This window comes from Lineus longissimus, chromosome 8 (genome assembly GCF_910592395.1).
Source record: "Lineus longissimus chromosome 8, tnLinLong1.2, whole genome shotgun sequence".
Classification (NCBI taxonomy): Eukaryota; Metazoa; Nemertea; class Pilidiophora; order Heteronemertea; family Lineidae; genus Lineus; species Lineus longissimus.
In genome coordinates this window covers 7,071,287-7,097,290 of record NC_088315.1, presented here as the reverse complement: position 1 = coordinate 7,097,290, position 26,004 = coordinate 7,071,287, and the positions used below count along the sequence as shown (strand labels likewise).

The 26,004-nt window shown below is 38.2% G+C and overlaps 2 protein-coding genes across 3 annotated transcripts in view; one reads left to right on the top strand and one right to left on the bottom strand.

Annotated features, from left to right (window-relative positions):
* The window catches only part of LOC135493028 (uncharacterized), a 51,581-nt gene extending 37,743 nt beyond the window's left edge, over positions 1-13,838 (bottom strand). Inside the window, exon 1 of the mRNA XM_064779778.1 lies at positions 13,634-13,838. The gene's annotated coding sequence lies outside the window, so the exon portion shown is untranslated. The remainder of the gene's footprint in view (positions 1-13,633) is intronic.
* Positions 1-26,004, top strand: part of LOC135493029 (tumor protein p53-inducible protein 11-like) — a 176,264-nt gene that overhangs the window by 34,789 nt on the left and 115,471 nt on the right. For both annotated transcript variants that reach the window (XM_064779783.1, XM_064779782.1), the window contains exon 2: positions 24,263-24,391. In XM_064779783.1, coding sequence (XP_064635853.1) covers positions 24,282-24,391 — 110 coding nt within the window. In that variant the 5' untranslated portion in view covers positions 24,263-24,281. The remainder of the gene's footprint in view (positions 1-24,262; positions 24,392-26,004) is intronic.

The following is a 26,004-nucleotide window of genomic DNA, read 5'->3' as shown; positions in this document are numbered from 1 at the left end:
GATATCGTTGTCACCTCACACCGCAGGTGCCTGGGTGTCTGGCCAGACTTAGGTTTGTGACAGAAGCTATCACAGTCAGTAATTGAATAGCTTGTACAAGTTTAATGTAACATTATATATGCTATGCCAGGATCAGTGCTGCTTACTATTTGGATCTGACTTTTGTTTCCTTTCCTCAGCAACTTGGTTTCAGCAAACGTTCATAGCATTATCATCACAGGTCTGATGATAGTGCATGTCATGCAAGACATTTTTCAGTCTACTCGCAATGAATTGACTACCTGGTGCAGCAGTCTTTGTATCTCTCCAGGATATCATTGTCACCTCACACCTAAGGTGCCTGGGTGTCTGGCCAGACCCGGTGTATGTGACAGGAGCTATCAGTATTGATAATGTCTGACTGTTCAGTATTCTATGGGTCATTGAGCCAATTAAGGTGACTTGCTGTAGAGAGCTATCCATATCTTAGCTGGATCTAACACCACAGATAAGCTAATTTCAAATAACGCTTTGTTGACATTTTGTTTTTGTTGGCGAACCTCTACAAATGACTCTGACGGAGTGTCTCAACTTCGTCTTGCCTGGCAAGTCTAAATTCATATCAATTGATCTTAGAATTTTGCGTGCTGCTCATTGAAATAGCGTTGCAAAAAGCTCCTGACTTACAATATCCCTTGATATTCAGTATTAAACATACTCAACTCGGCTTCAACTTTGCGATGAAACAGAGACTTTATTTGAAGGGAAAAGAACTAGGTGATTTAGTACTTGTTTGTCTAGACATACACATCAGCAGTCAATCATTTAACATAGTATGACTAACATGCTAAGCAATTAGGTTGGCTTAACTTTATATAAATATACCCTGTATTATCATCTTTGGTCAGAAAAAAAGTTTGATTTATATTTAACATTTGATGTAAATGAGTATTACAAGATACTTGTTATCCGGTTTGGATACAAATTACAGAATTTGCTTAGTTAATTTTCGTTATAGTTATCGTAAATGATGCTGTTGAATATGAAATCATGTGGGAGAAATAACGGCAGAATACAATAATTGTATTTTAGTATGCAATACAACCAGTTGTTAATTTTTTGGAGAAGACTATTATACAATGTTTTTTCAAATGTTGCAGAAATTTGCCAGTCCTAGTGTTTTTGTCACAGCAAAACTGTTCTTTTTTTGCGAAGTGGTGAATTTGCATTTGTTAGTTTTTAAATAAGACAGCTTGAAATGTACGTCACAGTTTTGTGGCAAATGATCAAAAATTTCAGACGATATGCTGCCAGTCATGCATGACCTTTTTGTTTTTTTGAACTGCATGATTATGTAATGACCACCATGCTATTGTCATGAAAGATGCATTGTTACCATAGAAACATACTTTTTTCAGTTGTGCATATCAGATTCACAGTGGTATTCCTATTAACATTTCCATTGCATGAGTGTTTTTGTTTGAGTGAAACTATGGCACTTTTCTGATGGGTATCCTGATATCTATGCTATTGTTAGTGGATTAGTAAATAGGAACTGCAAGCCAGAACCATATAACTAATGCTGATTAAAGCAAAGATGAAGTACACCCATCACCAACTGTTCTTCTTCTGTTGTTTGACCATATGTAAAACGTGCACAGCTGAACCTGCTGGCTTGCTCCCTGAACTTGCCTGAGCGGACAAAGGATTTGAATATCGATGATGGAGAATTAATGATATTAGACTGTTACATGCGAGGTCTGACTCATTACAGCCCCAGGTTATATCAATGAAATTTGTGTGAAATTTGCTTGTTGGTTCTTAAAAGTAAACGTGAAGACACTACCCTGCTATGTGAACCAAAATTTAGCCAGCCACCGATCTGACATTGCCGATATAGATATTCGTGGAAGCATATTCCCTCCTTCAAATGTTTTTTCCTCTGAGCGAATTTCTAATAAAGGTAGAATAATTCAAGTACCAATGGAACGGTTCCATCTTGGCAGGGTTTTCAATGCAAACTTATTCGTTTCCAAATTCCCAACATTATCTGAACAATTGACAGGCTGTCCCTAAACTTGTGTAGTAAAACATACCTGATATGTTAGGCATATCCCCTTTAATAACAAACCAGGGCCATTCAGCTAAACCCTTTGTAAAGAAAAACAAATCCATGGGCCATAAACTTGTACCCCATGCTTCCTCGACTTCAGTAATGACCGCTTTCTGATAAAAAAACTTGGTCAAAATGCGGTCAGGTTAGCTCAAAATGAACAAAGGTGGTGAGCTTGTAAGCTGTTTGTTAGATTGAGATCTACAAAGTTCCTTCTATACTTGACAAATCTACTTAGAGATCCCTGTTGTGCGACAGGAAAAGGAAAGGTGGTCACCTGACCAATTCCCAAACATCGCCAAAGATCACGATTTGTTGCAAACAAAAATATTGAAAATCATAAGACTGTTAATTGATCACATCCTAAAGTAAAGAATATGTATTCTGGTCTTGACCACATGGATTTTATTTTGAAAGAAGCAAGTTACTTACATAAATGATGCCATAATCAAGTCTATGGACTATGGCTACCAACCATAATGGTGCACGGTAGTTTGTGATCAGGTGGTCCCTCTCACCATTTCCTCCAAGGCAAAATTTAAGTCTGTAGGTACATGCAACTTGCCAGTATGTATAGGTCACAAGAACAATCCATAATGCCACTTCTGTAACTTTTGCAGGTACACTACATATTCTAGTTAAGTCTTGTTTTTACAGCAATTTTCCTTTATCTTTTATGTTGGACCTCTTTATTCCTTTATCCATCTTAAAATGTGGCAGCCCAGTTTATCATTGGCTGAATAGATTTGTTTGAAACATGTTTTTCCCATGCAAACATTATTAATAATCAGATCAAAGAGAAAGCTAACTTCCTTACATGAAAATATATGTGTTTAAGGGGGTCTATGACCCTCTTTGTTAGTATAGTATAACATGGCCACAGACAGTTCACAGGCCACAAATGTTCAAACAAAAGTCCAGTGTGCTTTTGTATAACCACATAAATGTACTATTTGCCACAAAATGAATGTGTTTGAAAAAATATGTAGTCAGCGAGCAATAGTTTGATCAAAATAGGATAGATTATAGTTGCACCACTCTCAGCAGAGACTCATTCTGGTTCATGGCAAGAATGTAAAAAGTAACTGTTGTTTGTCTCAACTTGAACCCTCCCCCCCACGAGGAACATGACTGTCTTCTGAAAATGGAGTCTATGATTCCCTACCTTTTCCAAACATTGTTGCAAGTTTACCAGAATGTGGTATCTCCTTCATAATCTTATGAATAATTCACCAGTTATCCCGCATGCTAGATCCCTCATGTGCTGACATTACATCCATTGATAAACTTACCCTGCCTGTGAGATAGTCATCCCCTGACAATGCTACTATGGGAAACTTTAAAGCTGTCACCATTGTTCAATGCTGCATGCAGGTTTCTTTTCTCTCCGCTTTCAAGGTTGAATCATCATCATGGTGGCAGCGGCAATACAGCAAAGGTGATCTGCAGTTTGACTTTTGGTTTCCCTTGTAAATGAATCCACGGAATTTGAGTATCTCCTTTTAATTGTGCTCAATTTTGATACTTCATCCGCTTTTTGTATTGAATCCTTATAAAAAAGGCAACTGCACTGTATCTGATCAGGTCTTCATTCCTTGAACTTGCAACTGAAAATACCACTGTTAGGTTCAGTGCTCCCTCACCTGGTAATAATCGGTTCTAAAGCTGCCACCAACTCAGGTGGATTTAAATCCTTCTGCATATTACAGCTCATCAGCCTTTCAGAGTTCTTTCAGATTTCATCTTATCCAGCCAGGATGTTAAAAACTGCCATTGTTTTGTACCGATATATACACAGAGAGCATGAATTATAGCTCGTAAACACAAGATGGAATAAAGTCCATCTGTTTTAACTCTTGTCAAGATTCATTTAACATCATCCAGCTCAGTGTTCATTCCAGGTTCTTCACTCTTCTGCCACCTACTCTTTCACCCTGACTTTATCTCCTCCAATCACACTCACTACCATCCTGATCTAAACAGTTTTAATAGCAATTAATATGGCTGATTAGCAATACAGCTAGCTATCTCAATTAACTGATTTCATCATGTAGGCTGGAACAATAGGAGCTATCCTTCCATCATTCCCTCTCACTACTTGATTTCCGCACTAGCATCTGTCACTGTCCTCCTCCTCCTATTTTTCTGCCACAACTTCGTCTCCTCCTAACTCTCCACTCTAAGGTCACCATGTACTTTTACAACTGCATTGCAGTGGTTCAGAACTGCAGTACAGTGATGAGATTACCTGCTGTAGATGTACATTACATGCTATCATCAGCCTGGAGCTATTCCATTTCCAGCTTGGATGGTGTCATATGATCTCCATTCTCACTAAATAGCCCTTGCATAATCGGCATATTTGCTATCATCTTTGCCAATATAAAAACAGTTTCCATACACATTTGCTCCCACTGGTACATGTGCCCTTTAAGATTCATATACCTGAAATGTGAGTTGTATCCTCACCTGCTTTATCATGTCCAGAGCCAACTCCTGAACACAATACCTAATTTCTTCTGAAAGACTCGTGACCCCCTGGTGGAGTTTGCCCCGCACATACTTAACAAAAAACACACCCTACCTATCAATAAATTTTCCATTTAACTCATTGCTTACCTTACTCTGAAGCTGAGCCTGATTCTGAAATCCTACTCCATCAAATACATGTGTATCAAAGATGTCCTTTCCTTCTATCAATAATCGTTCTAGGTGCAACTTTCTTGCTTCCCATCCCTGTATCGACTAAAATCCCACTCGACACATATCTCAAAAATGTCCTTTCTTCCTAATGATAATCCTAATACCTGCTTGTTTTATTCCTTGTTCTCATCAGCGGACATCATGCGTGTGCTGCTACTCCCGTGTTCTGCGCTGATGTGAGTAACATGCAAAACTCGTGTCTTTTCCTTTTACCGGTGATCTACTACATTGTACATGGCACATCGTTAACACTGCCTTTGATGTGCTACAGGGATTTCAATTGTCCAGTTCCTTTATTGTCCATGCCTCGTCTCACAGCTAATTTGGGCATGAGTCTTAAAACGCATTATGGCCAATTACAAGTTTTCCCTATCTCAGACAGTGTTCTTATGAGAAGTGTCTTTAAAGACACCTTAAAATGTCCAAATGTTTAGGCCTCAACTGGTGAAATGCCTCTGGTACAAAAAGCTTTCCTTTGTAAAATCTCTGGGACTTCTTTACCAGTGTCAACAAATGCTTGGATATTCTCTTTGTGTTGTACTTCAGCCCTGAGGCTAACACTCAGCCAACCAGAGCGGTTCAGATAGATCTTTGTTCCCTGAACTCTTGACTGTTCTAACTGGTCAGGAATAACATCTCAACGACTGCGCAGAAAATGGATTCAAATTGCTGGCTTTCAAATTGAAATGGGCCTAATTCCTTTGAAATGATAAGCACAACAAAATAGTATACTTCACCCAGACTTTTACTTTGTTTAGTTGCCCTTTCAAGTATCTTCTTAAGTAAAATAATTAAACAGTTTAAACGGCCTTACAAAGACAGATTTATGCCAGGGGAATTAGTTTTTAGGCCTGAAAATGGCTTATCTGTCAAATGTCTCGTATTAGCAAACCACTTATCCTTTGTGGAGAAGTTTGCTAAAAACTAACCTTCCTGGTTAATGCTTGAATTACACATGTTTTACTCTAAAGTCCTAATTATAAAATCCTTCAAATAACCTCTCCGTCTTTCAATTTATAGAAAAAAAGAAGCAAAATATCTCATGTTTGCACTGCTTAACCGTTTTGTGACTACAAGGTTAAGGTTGTTTGGTTGTCAAATGTAAAGTGTGAGGGTTGACAAAGTGATCCTGGTTTGGTGTGTTGTGTAGTGACCGAAGCATGACCTTGCCATGAATAAACTACATAATCCATCACCCAGATCATACCCTTCTGGGATCCCCTTCTGGGATAAGGGAGCAGATTGGGACACACCCAGGGACAATGCCAAACCATTGTTTGGCGTGGTGTAGGGGGCTGATTTAGGAAGCTGTGGCCCTCTCCACAACCAGATTGGCTCTCCTTGGGGGAGGGATATGAGAGACGCTTGGGCAGAATTTTTTATTCACGTCCTCTCATCCTAAAGGAAGTTGGATTTCAGTTGAGCTGCTACCTTGGATTCAAAATATGTGTTCGACAGTATCAGATTTTGAGCTGAAGCAGTGACATTCATCATCCATAAGGCGAGAACAACACTAGAGGTGACCATACACTATTGGTGACATTAGATTACATGAGTTGTTAACACGTGGGTTTTACCTTCCTGATTCCATCAGTTTTAAACGAGAGACTAATTAGCTAACTATCAGCTTACGAGAGCAATTTGCTGTAATTTTGACTAATTTCCCTTGGCCTGCAATCTGGTGGGAAACCTGTGCGAAATTGACAAAATTTGTTTGGCAGGATATTGAGTTTGTCTTGATTCCACTATGTATGTATTTCCTTTTCTCATTTCCTGCCTAATGGGGAACGTTCCACTGCAATTTCCAATAATAAATTGGCTCCAATGACACAGTCGCAAAGGCTTCTGTTGGAGTTCTTAACAGGCAGGGTATTAGCCATTAGTAGAAGTTCGGTCCAAAATGAGATATATCCATTTTCAAGCCAAACAAGTTTAGAGTTAAAGTTTTCAAGGTCACTTCACGGCTTGCTCGTCACTCAGGATACTGTTCCTGTACAGTTGTCCAAAGCAGTCTCCTTCATACTTTCATCTCTTGGTACCTTCAAGATGGCTTATATACACCATTTCTAGCCCAACTGTCCGATGGGTAAACTGTTGTTGGTGGTAAACGGCCAGTTGGCGTTTCACTATAAACATGATAAACCCAGGTGGTAAACACTATATTTCATGGAGTTGGAATGTAAACACCTTGGACAAGAGGTGTGAGAGAGAAGCCCACTTGTATACAGAAAAAGAAGATATCAGCCAGATTTCTCTTCAGATCAGAATGAACTTCAATCTAAGGTCCCAACACATAAGTAGTGACCCGAACCTAAATGTGTTGTGTACATTACACAGCTTGTCAGCAACATTTATATTACAAGCATGTTTCCATTAAGTCCATTGAAGTGAAATCAAATAAGAAACAACCTTTGCGACATGTATATCAAATTCCAGACATGTCTTTTCAACTTTTCACTTAATTTAATTTAATTATTTAGGAACTTGCAAACATGATTTAAAACTTCTAAATCTTATAAGGAAGGATATAGAATTCGATATTTTTTTTAGCCGGTTTAATTAGAATTTAAACTAGAATCAGACTTTTAGAGAATCGTTGTATGGTGTGGCTGACATTTTCAGATAAGTCTATTTTGTTTGTTTTTCTGATGCACTAGCAAAAGTGAAAAATGACTAGGAAAAACAATCTTTGTGAATGTTAGTATTCGAAATGTTTAGCAAAATATTTTGAGCTACCATCACATAGATGCCACATTGTCTTTTGTCATATCTCTGTAGTGTATATCACCAAGTCATTAATACAAACAAACTGCGATTATAATATATTTGTTTTCCGCTCAGATTGTGTGTGCTCCTACTGTTATGCCTAGCCAGAAGCTACATAGATATGGAACACCATAGCTCATTAAATTGACACAAATTTGATACTTACTTTTTACTGCAAATGTAATATCCAAACCAGCAATATGTCTAGCACCGTTCCAACACCAACAACATATCCTCTCCGATATGATATAAATGGTGTGACACCTTTGCTACGGTTGATGATACATTGTAATACTCTATTTCACCCAAAGTATGCATGACTAGAAGTGGCTGCTACTGCATTGTTCATTGTTCACTTACGACCATTGTGGCAGCATCATTTGTTTTGTCATCATTTTTCAAGTGGCAAACATAATGAACAATGCAATATATCGCAGGGAAGGACACGTGTAGTTTTGAGTGCCATTTTATTAATATACATGTCCTGATACCCACTTCTCTGTAATAACGACTTGAAATTTTTCACAACTTGTTTCACACGTTTTGCATATGCTCATTTTTGATTAAAATGGCTCTTTTTGATGTAGTGTGTTGGTTTTGTGTGAGCAGTTTTCATTTTGAGGTAAATTTTTTTTTCAAGTGCCCTACAAAAAGGCAGGCAGGAAATGGTCCATTGAAGCGCTGTGTAATTAATTCTCAAGTTGAATCAAACATGTATATATCGTATTGAAGTCTGCACAATAGAAAAAGACCAAAAGTTCAATTAGTCATTTTGTGGATAACAGCTAGATAATCAAGAATTTATGTTTTGGAGTTACTATTTGTTGTTGATGGCGTATATGCAATATGAAATACTTTTTTTACGTTTGGAAGCAAAATAAGTCATTTCATTATTAGTTAATGGCCTTAGCATTTTAAATGGCCAGTCTGCTGAATCAGGTGTACCAGTTTTCAAAGCACTATACATCAGTCATTGTTTTTCTTTAAAGTGACCGATCCAGAGAAAGGCGCACCGGTTGCACGCCAATTCTTAATTTTGGGAAACTGCCATCAGAAACACTTCTCTCTCAGATTCCTATATAGGTCAGCCTCTGTGTGTTTTAAGGATTGAACAACATCTTTCTGTTCCGCGCTGTCAAAATTGGACTGGATGGCTGTATTTGAATTTAGCATCCAAACGACAAAAAAATTCCGAAAAGAGCTTTGGGAATTTCGTCACTTGCACTGAAACTACTTCATATTCAACCAAATAATATTGAGCCCAAACTCGGCCCCTATATCCCCTAATTTCTTATAAGCATTACAACCATCACTATTTGGAACACTACTTAACAGATTGGGTGTTTCACAGGCCCAGAGATCTCCGACCCTATATAAAATGATATTTCATGTAATTTTAAATAGAAGATGTCTGGAGAGGCATTGAAGTAGTGTTCCGTGTGCACTTTTCACACCAAGTACAATAACGTGCCTCTCTTTACGTCATATACAAGAGCACTTCTACAAAATGGCATTCTCAACCAGGACCCTTAATCTCTTGAGTTATCTGCATTTATTTTGAGGTAGGTATCGAACTGCAAGAATTGGATCAGCACTTGAGGACAACTGTTTTCCTTATAGTCACGTACACAAATCATTGTGGTTGGGAAGGATGAAAACAAGTAGATTCTCATCGAGTCAAAAACTAATATCTCCCAGACTGAATACCAATATATCTTGGGGAGAACCAATATATCTTGGGGAGAACCAATATATCTTGGGGTTAAATGTTGGCATTGTGTTCTCAGTGCTTAAATTCTTTCTTTCTCTGGTGAACTAACATTGATCGACATACAAGATTGACAGGAGTATATTTAAATTCTGGTAGAAGTGGTTACGCTCTTTGAAAAATTGGGGTGAGACGGAATGTACTCCTTGTATATCTGGTTAAGGGAAGGTGCTTTTGGCACTTGCTGAAATTGTGCTGCTGATTCTAACCTGATGGCATGAAAAGCATCCTCTCGACTGATGGTGAAGATCCAAAACATCAAGGTTAGATTCTGAAGCTAACAACATCGCACTCATCGAGTATATGAAGTCCAAGGATTTCGTGCATAATTTCGCACATGTATTGTCAAACCTGCAGCCGGCCAAAAACCATTAGGAAACATCTTGCCTATTCCAATCTGATGCCCTTAAAGACAGCAAAATAGGCTTTTGTTTTGCCCTTAATCTGAAGAAAAAGGAAAGCAGTGCTATCGTTCCCATGGTTTTGGCTAAATCAGGATGAAAGGGTACATATGTCATCGACTTCCATAGTCAGCCCATATAGAATAGATTTGCATAATATTTTCCACATAAATCTCCTTGGGTTAGTGCCTAAACAAGGACATCTTATTTTCATTGATTAACATCATTGTTACCTTGCCGCAAGGAACAATGCGATCCTTGGGCAATAATCCACATGTCATGTCTCAAATGCCTCAGTAACCTGACAGAAATGTATAGCATTTCATTTCTTCATTGATTATGCATTCAGGATTCAAGGAACTTGCCCTGGGCTTTGCTTGCATACCTGGTCACAATGCATTGTAATAATTCCTTTGTTTCAGTGATATTAGAGAGTTCACAATGTACCTTTGCTATTGGGGCTGAAATGAGTTAGATACAAATGGTTTTGAAAATATGGCAACGCATCATTGCAGTGACATAATGTTGTAATACTGGTCGTGATGCTGGGTTAGTTCACTTGGCTAAACAAAATGAGACTGCCCAACTTCATGAATGTATCAAAGTACATATTCATACACAAAAGAAGGTGTGTGGATGGTCCTGGTTGTCAATTAATCAGGGTTGCAATGATGATGGACCTCATGGGGGTGGGGACCAAATTAAGGTTAACGTTGAATATTACACTCTTCATTCTTTATAACTCAGTATTAATGCTGTTTTGTGCCCAAAAAATTGTCTTGTGAAAAAGAACTAGTCTCATGGATGCAAAATAAAAGGCAGCTTACCAACTATCAAGCAGCATCCTGTCATTCATGTCATTTCAATGAGTTGTTACCAAATCCTTCTACCACTTATTGACCATTTTGTATGTTCTCGATAAAAGTATGTCCGACCTTATCTCCCTTATTACACCTCCTATCCTGTTAGTTTTAATATACCATAATGACAACTATAATGTGTTATTAAGTGATTCTCGATTGGCTTGATAAGCCACCAACTGTGGATAAGTGGACTTGAAGTGTTTGTGTACAAGTCTGGTGCCACTTCGTCCAGGGCCGGGCCAATTTATACAATTTGAATATTGACATTCATGACAGTGAATTCCTCCCAAAAAAAGAAATCAAAGTAAATATTATCCACAAACTTTTGTTTGCTTTTTTCATGACCGAGAAAGGTTCAATGCAAGGCAATGATCATTTGAATACCGTAAATGCGAGTTGCGAGTTTCCAGTAGAGGACATTAATGATGCATGCAGTGCATTTCACATTGGAAATATCATGTTCATGGAAAATAATGGTGCAGTGAAATCTCAAAAGCATCCGTTTATTTGCAAAGATTTGTGGCCACAAAAATTAAGTGGTTTACAGGAAATAACGACAGATTAAATGTCATCATCAATTGATGAATGCCTTGACCAGTATGTGCTAGATTATCCTGGATTTGATTTCAGAGTCATTAAACTGAAAATGTCCAAATGAAGACACTACATGAGATATTCAATGAAATCTCCATTTTGGTTGTTCTGGGATGTGTTCGTGCCTACACTGAAGTGATTGGCCATTAAAAATGTCTATACAAATTGTAACATCATATCAGCTAATTGGCCTGACCTAATTTGACCACTGATAATTTATTTGTCAATAGAGGCCTATACAGTCACACTATGATTAGATTTTATTACGCTTTTTGATTATTTCTTCGATTAAGGTTCCACCGCATATGTATGATGATTGCCCATTAAGTGGTGTTGATAAATATTTAAAATGGTTTTACCCCAGACATTATTTCGAAGTAGGGTGTTGGAGATGTCAAGATTTTTGGCAGTCTTTTCACACGTGTACTAATGAAATCGTGCAAATATCATTAAGTCTCATGTATGAGGAACAAGTTGCAGTGTTGTCTGTCTAGTTAATTATTTATGGGCAGTGGTCTAGAGTCGAAGAGTGTGGTCTCCATATTGAGAGGTCATGGGTTTGATTTCCGGCTGAGTCACTTTGTGAGGGGGGGACAGACCTTTATTGACTTCTATATTGAAGAGTGTGTGAGTGCGTCCATCATCTACGTTTCCAGTGTCACATATTTTGATGACCTTTGTCCTCTACTTAGTAATTCACTACCTGCATTTCCTGAAAAGCTGGGTAATTTGAATCCGGGCTAAGTTTAGTTAACCATAACAGACTTTACCTCCTATAGTTATTTATTTATTCAACATTGGTGGAAAATGTCCAGTTGCTAATTTTTCAACTGTCATGGTAAGCCCTGAAAGGCTATTGATGAATCATGTTGTTGGTGAGATTCAGAATCCTGTAGACCGAAATTCTCTTTGGCCAATCTGGCTCATTGTGACGGAAAAAGTTTTGCTAACACTCTATGGATCCCTGTATGATATGTGGTTAGTGTGGAATTCCTTCTGCTAACTATATCTGTTGCTATGAATGATTGGAATAATGTTGAGTCATTTCAGGTAAAAACGTTATTGCATAGTATCCTGGAATGGCGGAAGGGGTCGAAGCTTTATGATGCTTGAATGGTGAACTCCAGGTCAGCACCATGTGGAGTAGCTTATCACTGCAATCGTGATGCCAGTCTCCATGTAAAACAACCATTAACAGTAGCTTGGATTTTAGTGGTGATAATAAAAATAACAAAACAATTAACCTTTTGCAACTTTATTACTTTGTTCAATCAGGGAATGCTGATAGTGATATTTGCTGAAGTGGTTCAAATCACCTGCCATATTTTATGGTCAATTTCAAGTTTTTGTGGTATATTGTGCAGAACATGCCATGGCCAACCAGGTTTTTCTCACGATAACAGCCAGTTTGTACCGATGTTCGGCCCACTTCAAACCTTTTTGACCAGTATTGAATTGGTACTGATGGTGTAAAAAAATCATGAAAAGTCATAGTTCCCTGAAACTGTGTGCATTATGCATGGAACTGCATTCACAACTCATGATATGCATCCTGTAACCAATAAAATGCTTATGAATCCAACTTTATCATATTGTCTCTGTCACTATCTTGATTTATTTCTGAGTCAAATTGACCGGGAAAAGCTCTGCTTTTTGTATTGGTATATATCAATGAATATCTGGTTAGCTTGGCATGGCTTGAACTCTGAAATCTTGTAATGATGTATTATATCTCAAGGACTAAAGATTCAGTCAGACTTAGGATGATAAACAAGTTTGGGTATTAAAGGGCAGAATAGAATAAGACATTTTGTGTCATTTGGAAGATACAATTTGTGTGCGATATTGATTTATTTGGTTGTTTTCATTTGTCTCTAAGAGTTGTGGATGATAATAAACCATGGTCTTGTTTGGAAGAATGGCGTGAAACCAAAATGACAAACATTCATCCTTATTCTGTGATGGTAAATTTGAAAATAAGAAGAATAAGCATTTGATTGGTTCTTCCTGATAAAGACCTTTTTGTGAACATCAGTTGAGATTAGGTCTTCACATATTAAAGTTTAATGAAAAAGCCTCGCATTTCGATAAGTAGCCTTGGAGTTTAGTTTGTTAAAAGATTTAAGCTATTTAAGCTCTCGAAGAAAATGTGACTTCATATATCATGCTATCAAAGAGGAATTGCGGATCAGAGCATTGACGAAAAAAAGGACTTACCTGATCTGCATCAAATCCTGTTCATGAGTTTTTGTGTTATATTCCTCAAGTTCTATTACCGGTAATCAGTTATTCCTGCTGTCATATATAATCATGATGACAACTTCACATTCAAATCATTCATGAAATGATGAAATGACAGCGACGGTGCTGCTGCATGCTAAGGGTTCTGAAAACTGTTCAACTTAAAGTTAGTAGACTACTCAAGAATTCTATTTGGATGTCTTACCTGTACCTGTTTAATTATGCATTTTCAAGATATTCCTCTGGTTGGCCGGCACTTGAGTCCTTCTGAAAGTTCTTTCCCTATCCCGACTATCAAGCACAAATGATCACACTAGCACTGAGCCGAGATCATGGAGATCACCAGAACCATGTTTGTCTACACATGTGGTGATAAATTTAGCACCAGGCACAATACGAAGGTGACAAGAGACATTCTCCAGCAATGATATCTAGATCATTGGAGCAGTCTACCCAGAGGGGGGACAGCATATAGGCTTCTGAATGCTTCCTTTGGGGACAACAGAATCTGGGTCACATCCGTGGGGTTTTGTGCAAAAGTACCTTTTTCATCAGCTAAACAGTTCAGCACAATAGAAATTGCAAGGATTTCACTTTTTCTATTTTTTTCTTCTTATTTGATACTCAAGTGACGTTGTGCAATATTGTATTGCCACTTATGCGTATATGGCCATTTATGTCGTTAATTCCCTTTAAAAAGTGGCGATATAACGCACCATCTTTTTGCGACGTGGCGATACAATATCATGCAACGTTACAGTTGTCAGATACATACTCACATATTTCCTGACTATTCCAATTCTAGTCAGTTTAGGCCATCTCTAAACCAATGATATTTTTCTCTGATCAGCTTGGCCAAATTGGTAAAAGAAGTTGGTACACACGATGGTTTCCCTTTACCTCTACAGTTAAAACGATTAAAATCACCTTGAGAATTCGCACTCTTGATCACTGGAAAAAGGCCTAATGTTTCTAGCATGTGGCAATCATGCTGTTGTGTAGCAACCAGATTCAACAATAGCTGGTACATACAATAATGCAGACATAGGCAAATTACTGAGAACAATCTGTGCTCCCATCTGTTACAGCGGCAGGAGTGTGCATATTATATTATCAAGAATAAATGAAGACTATTAGAAATTATTTTTTTATTATGATGTGGTCGATCATGGCCCTGATTCAAAGACCTCGAAGGATTTAAATATTTTGCCACCACATCTCCACTACTTAGAATATAGTAGGTACTTCATCAGTCAAAACTGATTATGGTGGTATTTTATGTCCTCTTGAGGCCAATTGCCACTGTTGTAGTATTCTTGTGGAGTCTGATAATCAGTCGTGATTGGACCCACGTCCCGTGATACTGAGACTGGAGTTAATAAGTTCCTGACAGGAATTTTGGCAAATCAGGGAGGAGTTGCACATGTTTTGGAAGGTTGTGTAGTGATGTTTCTCTCTTCTGATCAGTAAGTTCTAGAATGTGATCTGGTATTTATAAAGGGAATGATCACAAATTCCACTGGTGTTAAAAATTACATGGCTTGGATGTGCCAGGGTAGTCCTTAATGCTGTGCGGCCCTTACCAACAGATTCAAATCCTCAAACATATTTCAAGCTAAGTTTATTGGTTTGATATGACGCTGTAGTGAAAACTGCAAATTGAACAAACAGGATTATAAGAAGAGAAAGAGCAGAAGGGAAAGAAAAAAACAGAAGGATAGGAAGAAATAGAAATGAAGGATAAGAAGAGAAAGAGTACCCCAGGAAAATTTCATTTTTAGACGCAACCAGTGACTATGTCAGAGTATGGACTCCTTTATATAATTACCGTCATAGGTTGTGAGGAGCCCCGTAATCCCTCTTCATTGGATGGTCATCTCTTGACACTGACCAGGGCTAATCAGCTTCATGACTCGAATGTGAAAATTTTTATTAAAGTGTCTCTGACATGTTTACCCCATTAATTTGTTTGGTATCTTGAGGCACTTCCTGGAATATCTTAAAAGGGCCATGAATACACAGATAGTCTCTCTTCTGTGAGGCATGTGTCCCCCTGGTATTTTTAGGAGAGGAGATTTCCTCAGGAATTTGCACTTCTTGTTTCATGTATACTATAATACCATGTTGTTCCTATAGTGTTCAGTTGGTGCCTCACCTCACCTGGCCCTTTAAGAAGGGCATGTACATATTCTCATATATCTTGTATTTCAAAAGGTGAGGTGTTCTGGTTTCTGAAGTTATCTGCTGAAAGAAAGTGCTTCCTATGATGATGTTTATAACAAAAAAGAACTGACATTGCACCTTCTTGATATGAGTAATGCAGCATGTGTGAATTGTTTATATTCGCAAGAGTTATAGCTAATAATGATGGTCATAAATAAGCAGTATCCCATGTGAATACATCCTGAGTCAATCTGAAGATCATTTTCTTGTAACCAACTTGCCAATGTTTATTTTGCAAATCACATGTCTTCTGAATGAACCACTGGTGGAAATGGTGTTCTCATATTATAAATATATAAGGATTATCAAAAATCTCCCAATTTCCTTCGAGGAAATTGGGAGATTTTTGATAATCCTTGGCCTGCTGATGATGGTTGTGCACTTGTTAACTCTTCAGTCTCTAAATGATAGTCCAGACCCCATTGTCAGCAAATTCTCATTCTCTTGCTCTTCTCACCTCATGATCTTGCTCCCTCCGGAAATGAGCAGATCAATTTGTGTATGTTAACCATTGATGGGCCAAGTTTTTTAACGCAACTGCTTGCGTTTGATCCTGTCTGCCATTGTACAGCTTGGCCGACATTCAGCTTCTTTTTTTATAGTGACTTCTGGTTGGGCTGTTGGCAGTTGCGAAACTGTGTGTTTTGACATATTGTTAGGTCTATTGACAAATGCCTAAATGCCAAAGATCACCAGCAATTTGTTTGAGTTTGGAATTGAAGATATAGCTTTCCCAAGCAAGAGAGTAAATTATGTGCAGAAGGCTGTGCATTCCTTATCACATTCAGATAATGAATTTCTCCCAAGACTTTACAGATCACTCCACACGTCTATATTTCAACCGACATTGACAATATGTCTGTACCATCCCTGCATTATAATTGGTAAGTCGAGTCTGTAATAGCGTGCACAGAGTTCAATATTCCCATGGTTTCCATTACAAAAAGAAAATTTCGATTTCTCGCACCTTATTGTATATGATTTCGATGTTCACAGCATCCATCTGTGACATTGCGTGCTATTAACGACTTCCCTGATATCATGTGATGTTGATGGTTGATGGGAAAATCGTTATCTATGTCATACTGAGAAAACCTTCGGTGTGAAATTGGGAGGTCATGTGATCAAAATGATACAGTAAACATCTTTATGTTCAAGTTTCACTCATTACTATCCATTTGAAGTGTTTAGTTGACCAGTTGAAAAAGCAAATTTGAAAAATGTACAAACATCATTAATTCCGAGGATGACTGATGCGGGGACAGATTAAAGTTGACCCATCTCTTGACCTTTGTCACCTAAAGAGGAATGACCATTTAAGAATGCAAGGAAGGAAGAAGGAGGAAGAAGGAGAAGGATGGACTTAGATCAACAACTCTTCGTAGACTCCTACGGCACAGTTGCATAACTGTGTGGTCAGGCTGTCAAGACACACCACCTTTGTGGTTCCACCACTCGTAATCTGTGGAATAGGTCCGAGATTTGGCAGGGGTGTGCGAATATACCAGAATCATAATGATTGATCAACCCAAGATTCCGTCGATCTGCATTAATGCGGTGTTTTCAGTCAGTTCAAAGGCAGAGCCACCTATTGGTATTTACTCAGACTGTTACTCAATAGTGATTGCACTATATCATTCAAATGGAATAGGATGAGACTGACACAAATTATGCCGGCATAACCTTGGAACAAATAAAGGGCCAGTTTATGCCAAGAGACCTTCATTTCTTGAAATTGATAAGATCACATGCTTTTTTAATCGTTTGTAGACATATAAAAAAAAACCCTTAAATACTGCCAGTAGTTAGTTGAAGGATGATGTTTTGACCAAAAGCAGTATCGTCTTCCTGCCTCCAGGTTGATAATGATGTCAAGATTAAGGGCTTCCACTAAGTAAGACCTTAATTTTGTTCAAAACCTGTGCTATAATTTCTTTAAAAAGTGTACTTTCTAGCTGAAGGATAGTTGTTCCCGAAACAAGTCTAAAGGTTTTGATTGTCTCTCTCTCAAACTTGCCTTTAACGTCAATAATGGTATAAGTTACACAAAAGTTCGATCCCCTTTCCTTATAATTGGAGGCAACTGAATGGAACAATGATCAAATTATCGACAAGCGACGACCTGCGGTGTACGGTATCAACAGTGGCGACATCCTTATTCAAGTTCAAAGGTAATGGAGACAACATCCCGGGGATATGAAGTTTGAAGTGGAGTTTTGTGTGACTATTGATATGAATGCGCTTATGTCTTCCAGCAAGATTTTAGTTGAAGTTTCTTTTGGGATTTTGACTTTAAGGAGAATTAGGAAGGGTGACTGATGATCTGAAGATTTGTATGGCTACTGATAGCTGGAATAACATTGACTTCAAGCAAGAGTTTATTCTTTTGGCGGGGTTCAAGATTTGAGAGAAGTTTAGGCAGAGTTGCTAATGGTTTTTCGATGAAAGGCTATATTCAAGTTCCCATTGCATTGTTGCTTGCCCCCTTTCTTTAGTATTCAAAAAATAAAATTCAAAATTTACTGAACATGAACTCATATAGAAAAGGAGAACTAAATGGATTGCACTGCTTGTATACCTTTAGATTTGGGCCTTATCATGTCTTGAAATAAACACAGAGGATACAAAGGTGGAAAGGAACCAACTGGAGCAGCCCTTAAGGATTAGACATGGTTTTTTCAAATGAAAAATACAGAATTCCATTGCAGCTAGGTCCCTTGAGCAAATTCTAAATCTCAAAACTAAAACCGTGACAAATAAGATATAAACTTAGCTATAAAAATTGCTATTGAATCCAAGAGGTACTCTAACATCGTCTAAAACATTGACAGTTTATTTCATATCACAGTTTATAAGTGTATGAATCACACTCTCCAGTGGACTTGGCTTCCTGTGAGAGTCCTAACAAAAATATGATATACATCTAAAGGCCGGGCTATATGTGGCACTTTCCTAAAGAAAGAAAATCCAGAAAACTTTCGTATGAATCCCATTGCAGAAGTTTTTAAAGAAAAGCACCAAGCCCATATCAACATTGCTCTTGACTAAAAGATGCATTCCAAAAACATTGACAGTAATTTCATTTCCCTAAGTTTCTGAATCAGATTTTCGAGTGGACTTGACTTTCAAAGAGAGGACTCTTAATGAAATATTAAGTACCTTCTAAAGTTTTTTGCATCCCCTTGATCTACGAGTGTCGATGAGAGTGGTTAGTCATGTATTTGAGGCCCCTCGTGTTCTTGTGACTAATGCATTTACATACAATATGTGCTAATCATGAAGAAAATAATGCTTAATCTTTGAATATAGAATCTTTGGTGTACTGATTTTCTTGGATTTATTCATTGACATCATGGTGAAAAATATTCATGAGAATCTGTGAAAAAAAGAAGTGAGAGGCCCCCACTTTCATTAAAAGGCTTCTTGTTTTACCACTGCCTGTGTTAAAGGTTGAATTCCTATCCCCAGGAACAACTCAAAACTGCATGGTTGGTAATAAACAATTCCGTAGACCAATTCACCTTTTATCAGAAACCTGTAAGCAAGCTGTAGCCCTTATCCTTGCTTTTAAACTGGTCACCTCAAGTAAACTCTGATCCAATAATACAGCAGATCAATTTTGACACTTATTTCTAGTCTTGTCTTGCCTTTCCACTTACCTTACCGGTTCAGATTACTATTAGATAGAGCTTGAAGGACAAGATGACTCATTCTTCTTGAACCATATTTTGTGGCATATGAATTATTAAGACAGCCACACTAAAGATGACAACCATCAATCACCTGCAAGTGCTTAGCAATGTGAGGATGTGCAGCAGAATTGGGTTGATTCTCCCAAGATTAGGTTCATAAGGTGGATGTGTGTATCAAGACTGAGAAAGGGAGGACACCATTGAATATAAAGGTGGGTTGGTTGGTGACCAAAGTTCTTTGTCAATTTCAAATCTGGACAAGTCATAAATTGAAATCATTTCGGAATTCATACCCTCTGTGATCTGTAATCTACAATTCACACAGACCACAACGGAAATATCCAATTGAGTAAAACGCATCTATTGCATGGACTTCCACCCTTATCTCGAGATGCCTTCTATAATGTGCTTTACAGATAACTGGTGAAATGAATCATGAATGCTTAACGAATTGCGGGATAATGATGTCATTAATGTGCATGATGACCCATGGCAATTTACTGGAATTTGCATGTCACTTTAAAAAGCCATTAGATGTTATGCATAGGATAATCGGGGTTTTTTTGCATAAAAAAAGAAAAAACAAATGCCAAAAATATTTTAACTCCATAAGTTCCGGTATGTGTTTTTTGGTGTTAAGACAGTTTGTGGATGACTTGTCCTTGCAAGAGGAGGAATTTGCAGATAACGGGGAGACGATGTTTGTCCTTCAAAAACTTCACTGTTTTGGGTAAATTACAGAATAGGTTTGTTTCCTGCAGATAGAGAGGATGAGGCTAGGCAAATGACCTGTCTGATTGCAGCCCTTGCAATTCAAAGGAATATTTATGATGAAAAAGTGAGTGCACCTCTGGTTGGTGTTGACAGCTTTGGAGTGGCGGTCATTAGGCTCGGCTTGGAACATGCAGATGTTGGTATAGATGACTCAGTTGGCTTGATGCTCAGGATTATCAGAGAAAAAATGTAAATGTAACTTCCAATTTGGAACACCCCACCTGATTCTGCACTTGTGTCTTGTGATAATGAGGATGTGGACGATGATGATAAAAAAAGGCAAATTGATACTTACTACTCCCTGTAAATTCCAAGCTGGGTATAGCCGAACAGTTCTGACAATTTGATAATCTGTTGTGAGGTGACTTGTGGAAACAGTGAGGGCAATTCGATGAAACTGGGGACAGCTCTATCAGTCCCAGTTGTCATAATTTGAAGAGTTCAGGTGCAAATACCACAAAAAGTCATCCAGAAAATGAGATAAATGTAGTAAAGTGACTCCCACGGTACCCCAGATTTATAAATCAAGCTATTCTAATGTTTAAATTGCAACATCCGATCATGTAATAAGATAAGTAATGAGGGGGCCAAACCTGACAGAGGTTATTCAAATTGCCTGACATGAATGTACAGGCCAATTCCAAGGTATCAAAGCTGCTGAGAATTGGTGAATCATACTGTTTAAATCGTCAGTTTATTGTCCACCTGTATTTGCACCTGTGACCAGATGGTGGGAGGCAGAAGCTTTTAGAAACTGTTGCCGATAATTATTGCTGGTGTGAAATTTATGGAACCAATTAATAAAGATAATATGGGGCTTATATTTTTGTGCAGTAACGAATTTCTAATTCTTGCAATAGTTGGAGGATTTAATTGAAATCACTTTGCAAAGATAGTGCATCCGCATTTGCAATGCTTCAGCACTCCTTTCTAGTTCAATATTCTAAAGGCTTTGGGATATAATATTCCGATGCAGTTTTCCGATAATCGGAAGCTAGTCAAGAATTGCAGGTCATATTTTTGTAAATACAGCATCCACCAGCAGAGTAACATATTGACCTGGTTCTCTCCAGGTATTTAATGTGACTGATATCAGCTGCTTGGGGTTTATTAATAGAATGTCTGATGAGGTATAGACATTGCAACTCAACCAGATCCGCATATGAGAGGAGGTTGCTACTGCCTCTAATAGACTGCTACATTCACACCAACTTACTCTTGAAGTGATGAGTTTTTGGTATAACTCTAAAACATAATGTTGCATAGACTGGTAAAGAGACACTCTGGTCAATTTTCTTCGGCCAGAGTTACGAAAATTGATATCAGGCCACATGTAAACAATGTACACACATGAACATGCCTTTAAGACATTATTGACCACTCTTTACCAAGTTCATTGAATTTTACATGTACGATGTTATTAGAAAATTCTGTAAAAACCTCTTTAATATTTTTACCAACATCTGGGAGATAAAATAAATCAAACTCACCAAATATTAGCCACAGAATAGTGAATAAGAAATCCTAAGTACACATCAATGCATCATCATAGCGTCGGGATTCCCTCAGCATCCATGGTATATCTCCGTGCATTATCTTCAAACTGGTGCCAGTGCGTCTAGATCAGTCGGGCGTTGCTGACTCATCAGGATGGCTCACTCATTTTACTCGTTATTTCACGCTGTCCATATCCATCAGAGTTTGTACATCTTCTCTGATCCGCTTGCCTGGTGATGTCACCATGGGAACAAAACTAAGGTTGCCCAGGAAGAAAGCTTCAGTGGGAGGAGTGCTTGAAGATACCTGGGCTCATCTGCCCCAGGTTTTCTGATTTTGTTTTGATTTGAATCAATCTTTAAAGGGGTTATCTGGACAAAAGAGGTTCTCATTCGAAACATGGATCAATCAATACTTTATTGCCCATTTTATCACTACAAAACATCATATTGTGATATTGCTATGCACTTAACCCAAGATTTAACCTCAAAAGTCAGTTGCTACCACAACAATGATGGTAAATTTCTCTTGTGATAGCACAATTTTCAAAGATTTTAGTTAAACACAGTTATTCATTGAAGTGAAAAGAAAGTGTCGGATGGAACTTTTTGAAACTCATTCTCTGTTGCTTGCAAAGAATGTTCTGGTGAAAACTTCAGAATTAGGATGAAGTGGTATTTATTTCCAGAATTTTGCAGCAGATGTTGATGGGCTACTGCAGACTACCTTTGATTTTGACATTTGATACTGCTTGTAGCAAATCCAATGCTCCGTTTGCAATGCTGCTTTAATCATCCAGTGTTAGTTCGGTATAAAAAGATGACACATTATATCTACATCTTCCCCAGTAAAAAAGAGAAATAGATACAGGTATTCTGTGATACTCTCGTGTGTGTCCAGTTTTATTTTTAAATGCTCCAATCTTGAGTGTACACCTACAAAGTTAAACAATTAAGGTAAAGTTTTGACCTGCCACCTCATACAAGACTCTCCCATGGCCAAACTTGAGAATCTGGTTTTCTTGCTTGGTCCTCTCGATGGCCAAACACGAGATATACTGGATTCCTTGTTTGGTTGTGTATTTATCGATCATCAAAGAGTGGTATATGGTTACACTCTTAGAGAAGAAAGGCGGGGAGCTTGGGAGAGTACTCGTGGACTGGATGACTAACATCTCAAGTGTCATCTACGTCTCGAGTGTCAAGCAATGATAACATCGTTGTCACCAGTTTGAGGAGATGGAACATTGACGATACCAGCTACACTTCCGGGCATAGAAGGATGGCTTTTGGTGGTACCAATATCAATGGTTAACCCCTCTACCACCAATTTCTGATCAAATTGGTGTTTTGACTCGGAAGCAAAATTGCCGATTTAAGTAGTTTTTCCTTGTATAATCTGCATGTGATGTCACAGAAGGAGACTAATACTTTAGCTATGATAATTTGAGGGGTACAATGGTCATTCAGGTAAGTACAAGAAAAATGGGAATGATATATTGCAATGGTACAATTGCACAGACTGGGAAATAGTGCTGAATTTCATCAATGAATCCTCTTTTTATAATTGTAAACTGGAATTGATCCGTGAGTCAGGGAATCATGGGTCATGGTCAGATACGATAGTCGTCATAGTGCCACCATCAGATAGCAAGGATTCACAAAATCCAATTGCATTAGTCAATTACCCCTCAAATCAAACAATTAGGACTTGTGCAGGAAAATGTCATCTCGCCTATCATGAGGGACAATCAGGATGAAGAGTATTACTTTGAATTTCACAAAATGCCAATTTCGGGGGATGGGGAGGGTGGATGGCTGACTCTGCTTCACTATTTGATGATGATAATCACACTGTTGACTATTTGTGAATTCGAAGGTCGTTACTGTAGAGAATGATCTATAGTTGATGCTGACCCTTTTGGCAACTGGGTTGTAAATCCTGGCTGGAGATTCTGGACACCCTACAGCCTCAACTGACTTTAGGCTGCTTACTGAGGTGGTAGTGATTGCTACAGCAATGCCATCTTCAATCAAAAGAGAGAACTAAAAGTTTATGTTCAGGACATGAAGTTGCGCTCGTCGCTCCATGCCATGTGGCACTGAGAATTGTGACCATTATTCAGCATGCAGAATCTGAGAATGTAATTTCCCAAAGACTGTTATCAGTTTTCGAAAGATATTTGTAGAGGCAACTCTTTCCAGTAGATGGCAGAGAGGGATGGTGCTGAAATCCTTTTCCTGAGTCAGTTTGGTCTGCTAGGTTTGTTTCGATCTCGGCCATATGTGACCCGCCATGGCAAAATGAGTCGCATGTCGCTCCGAGCTTGACAGGTTGAGACGGACTTGTTGTTCATTTCACTATTGTCTGCCTTTTGTGAAATCTCAGTATATCAATTTCTTCTATTATGTCCAGGTGTCATTTTAGGATCATCTTCTGTGCGACATGCGACTCATTTTGCAGTGGTGGGTCACATATCATTTCAGTCTAACTATCTTGATGCCTTGACATTGAGATGGTCAGGTTGACACTAGGTCTTCTTGTGTGTTCAAATTGAATCCTCACAGCTATATCGGGTAGGAGGCTGGTAGATTACCACCAATAGTTCCACAGATCAATTAAATTTTTCTTCACTTTTTTTGTTTTAGGTGAGATTGCCCCATCAAGATGCTTGATGATGCAATTACCGCTGATATTGGAGATGAAGTGACCAGCAGACGAAAATCAAGTGGGAACATGCTTGAAGCTGATGGTCCTGACCAGATAACAGCTTACAGGTAGGGGATCCTGTTTTTCCAACCATTGGTGTGACCTGGGTCTTCATCTTCAGCTTCTCTGTGGATTAATGTGTACTGCTAGCTTTTATTTCAGTGCTACAGGGGCCATAATTGTATTGGGGCTATATTTGTACCACAATACCTGATGTACAAATTTTGCCAGATTAATGTAAGATATTTTTTTAAGAATCTTATAAAAGAAGCTGGTAAGGATTCAAAATACTGTTTGCATGATATTTTACAAGCGAATTGCTAATGATGCTAATGTTGGTATTGCATTTTCTTTTAAAACAGGGTCAGAAATGTTTCTGCAAATGAAGATTTCAGGTACCAAGTGTGATGGATCAATTTTCCATGTAATAATATAAGCTTTAGGTCTTACTTGTAAATACTTTGAAATCAAGTTACCCTTTTTGCCATCACAATGGCTGCAGCAGTTCGTCCTAATTTCAGTTTCGAAACCAAGACTTCAGATGCGCCTAGTTCTGTCATGACAATTTCAATTTCGATTGCAGCCAATAGATGGACCTTTTGTGAGCGATCTAAGAGAGAAGAGAACCAACTGAAACAATATCAGAACTGCTTTTTATCAACGTTGTGTCATTGAGCCCTGTGCAAGGTGATTTATGCCCTTTTTCAAGAATTCGGCAGCACTGCTAGGCTTCTCTACTATGCAATTTTGGTCAAATGTACTTAAATCTAATGATGCAAAAGCTCATCCTAATTGACAAGCACGTGTTTTATGGGATTTTGGGGTAATAGATGATTTCCTTTTTGTCGATTGTTACGGATGAGAAATGAAAATGTCACTGAGCATCCGCTGCTGTTGGATTTCCGCTTTGAATTAAAGATCCACGATTTAAAGAGCGATAGATTGGAACTGTAGAGCTGAGCTGTAAGATTGATCAGGACCATGTTTACGACTTCATCCCATGACAACCATTCTGTCGATATTGCCTCAAACCTTCCATTTGTAATCAACGCTTCTCATAAAAAATGTTGTTGCAACGCATGATTGAGGCGTGGGCAGAGGTTTCCGATAGCTGGAGAGAATTGTGGAGTCCGAGGTCACACGAATAATATATGTTTTGCTCATATAAATGAAGGTCCCTGAAGCAAACTTTTTATGATGGGTAAGCAAACTATGGTCTAAAACTGTAGATGCACGAGTATTTGTGTTTGCTCAAATTTGGGGGTCTGTGTTCCCCTTTCATTTAGTGTTTGAACAGTAGATGCTCTGTGATGTGAGTTTAGACTACATTGACATTATTAATCGCTGGTATACTGACTCTACATTGATCTACCCTTTTTAAAATATCGATGCTCTGATATGTGATTTCAGGTCATTCTCTGTGTATTAAAAAGAATATTTACATGCTCATCAAGCAGAGTTCAACCCCCCCCCCTCAAAAAAATACCCCTGAATTAGCAAAAATAAAACCTCCAAAAATTTATATCTGATTGGAAAACCAGAAGAAATTTCCCTTTTAATATTTTTAGGAATTTTTGCAAATCGCAAAAATTAATATGTTCAGACATTTTCAGGTTTACAGTATTGCCTTATCTCTGCACCTGAGTGCTTTTCGCCTCAGCAGTCATTTTGGTTTTTATTG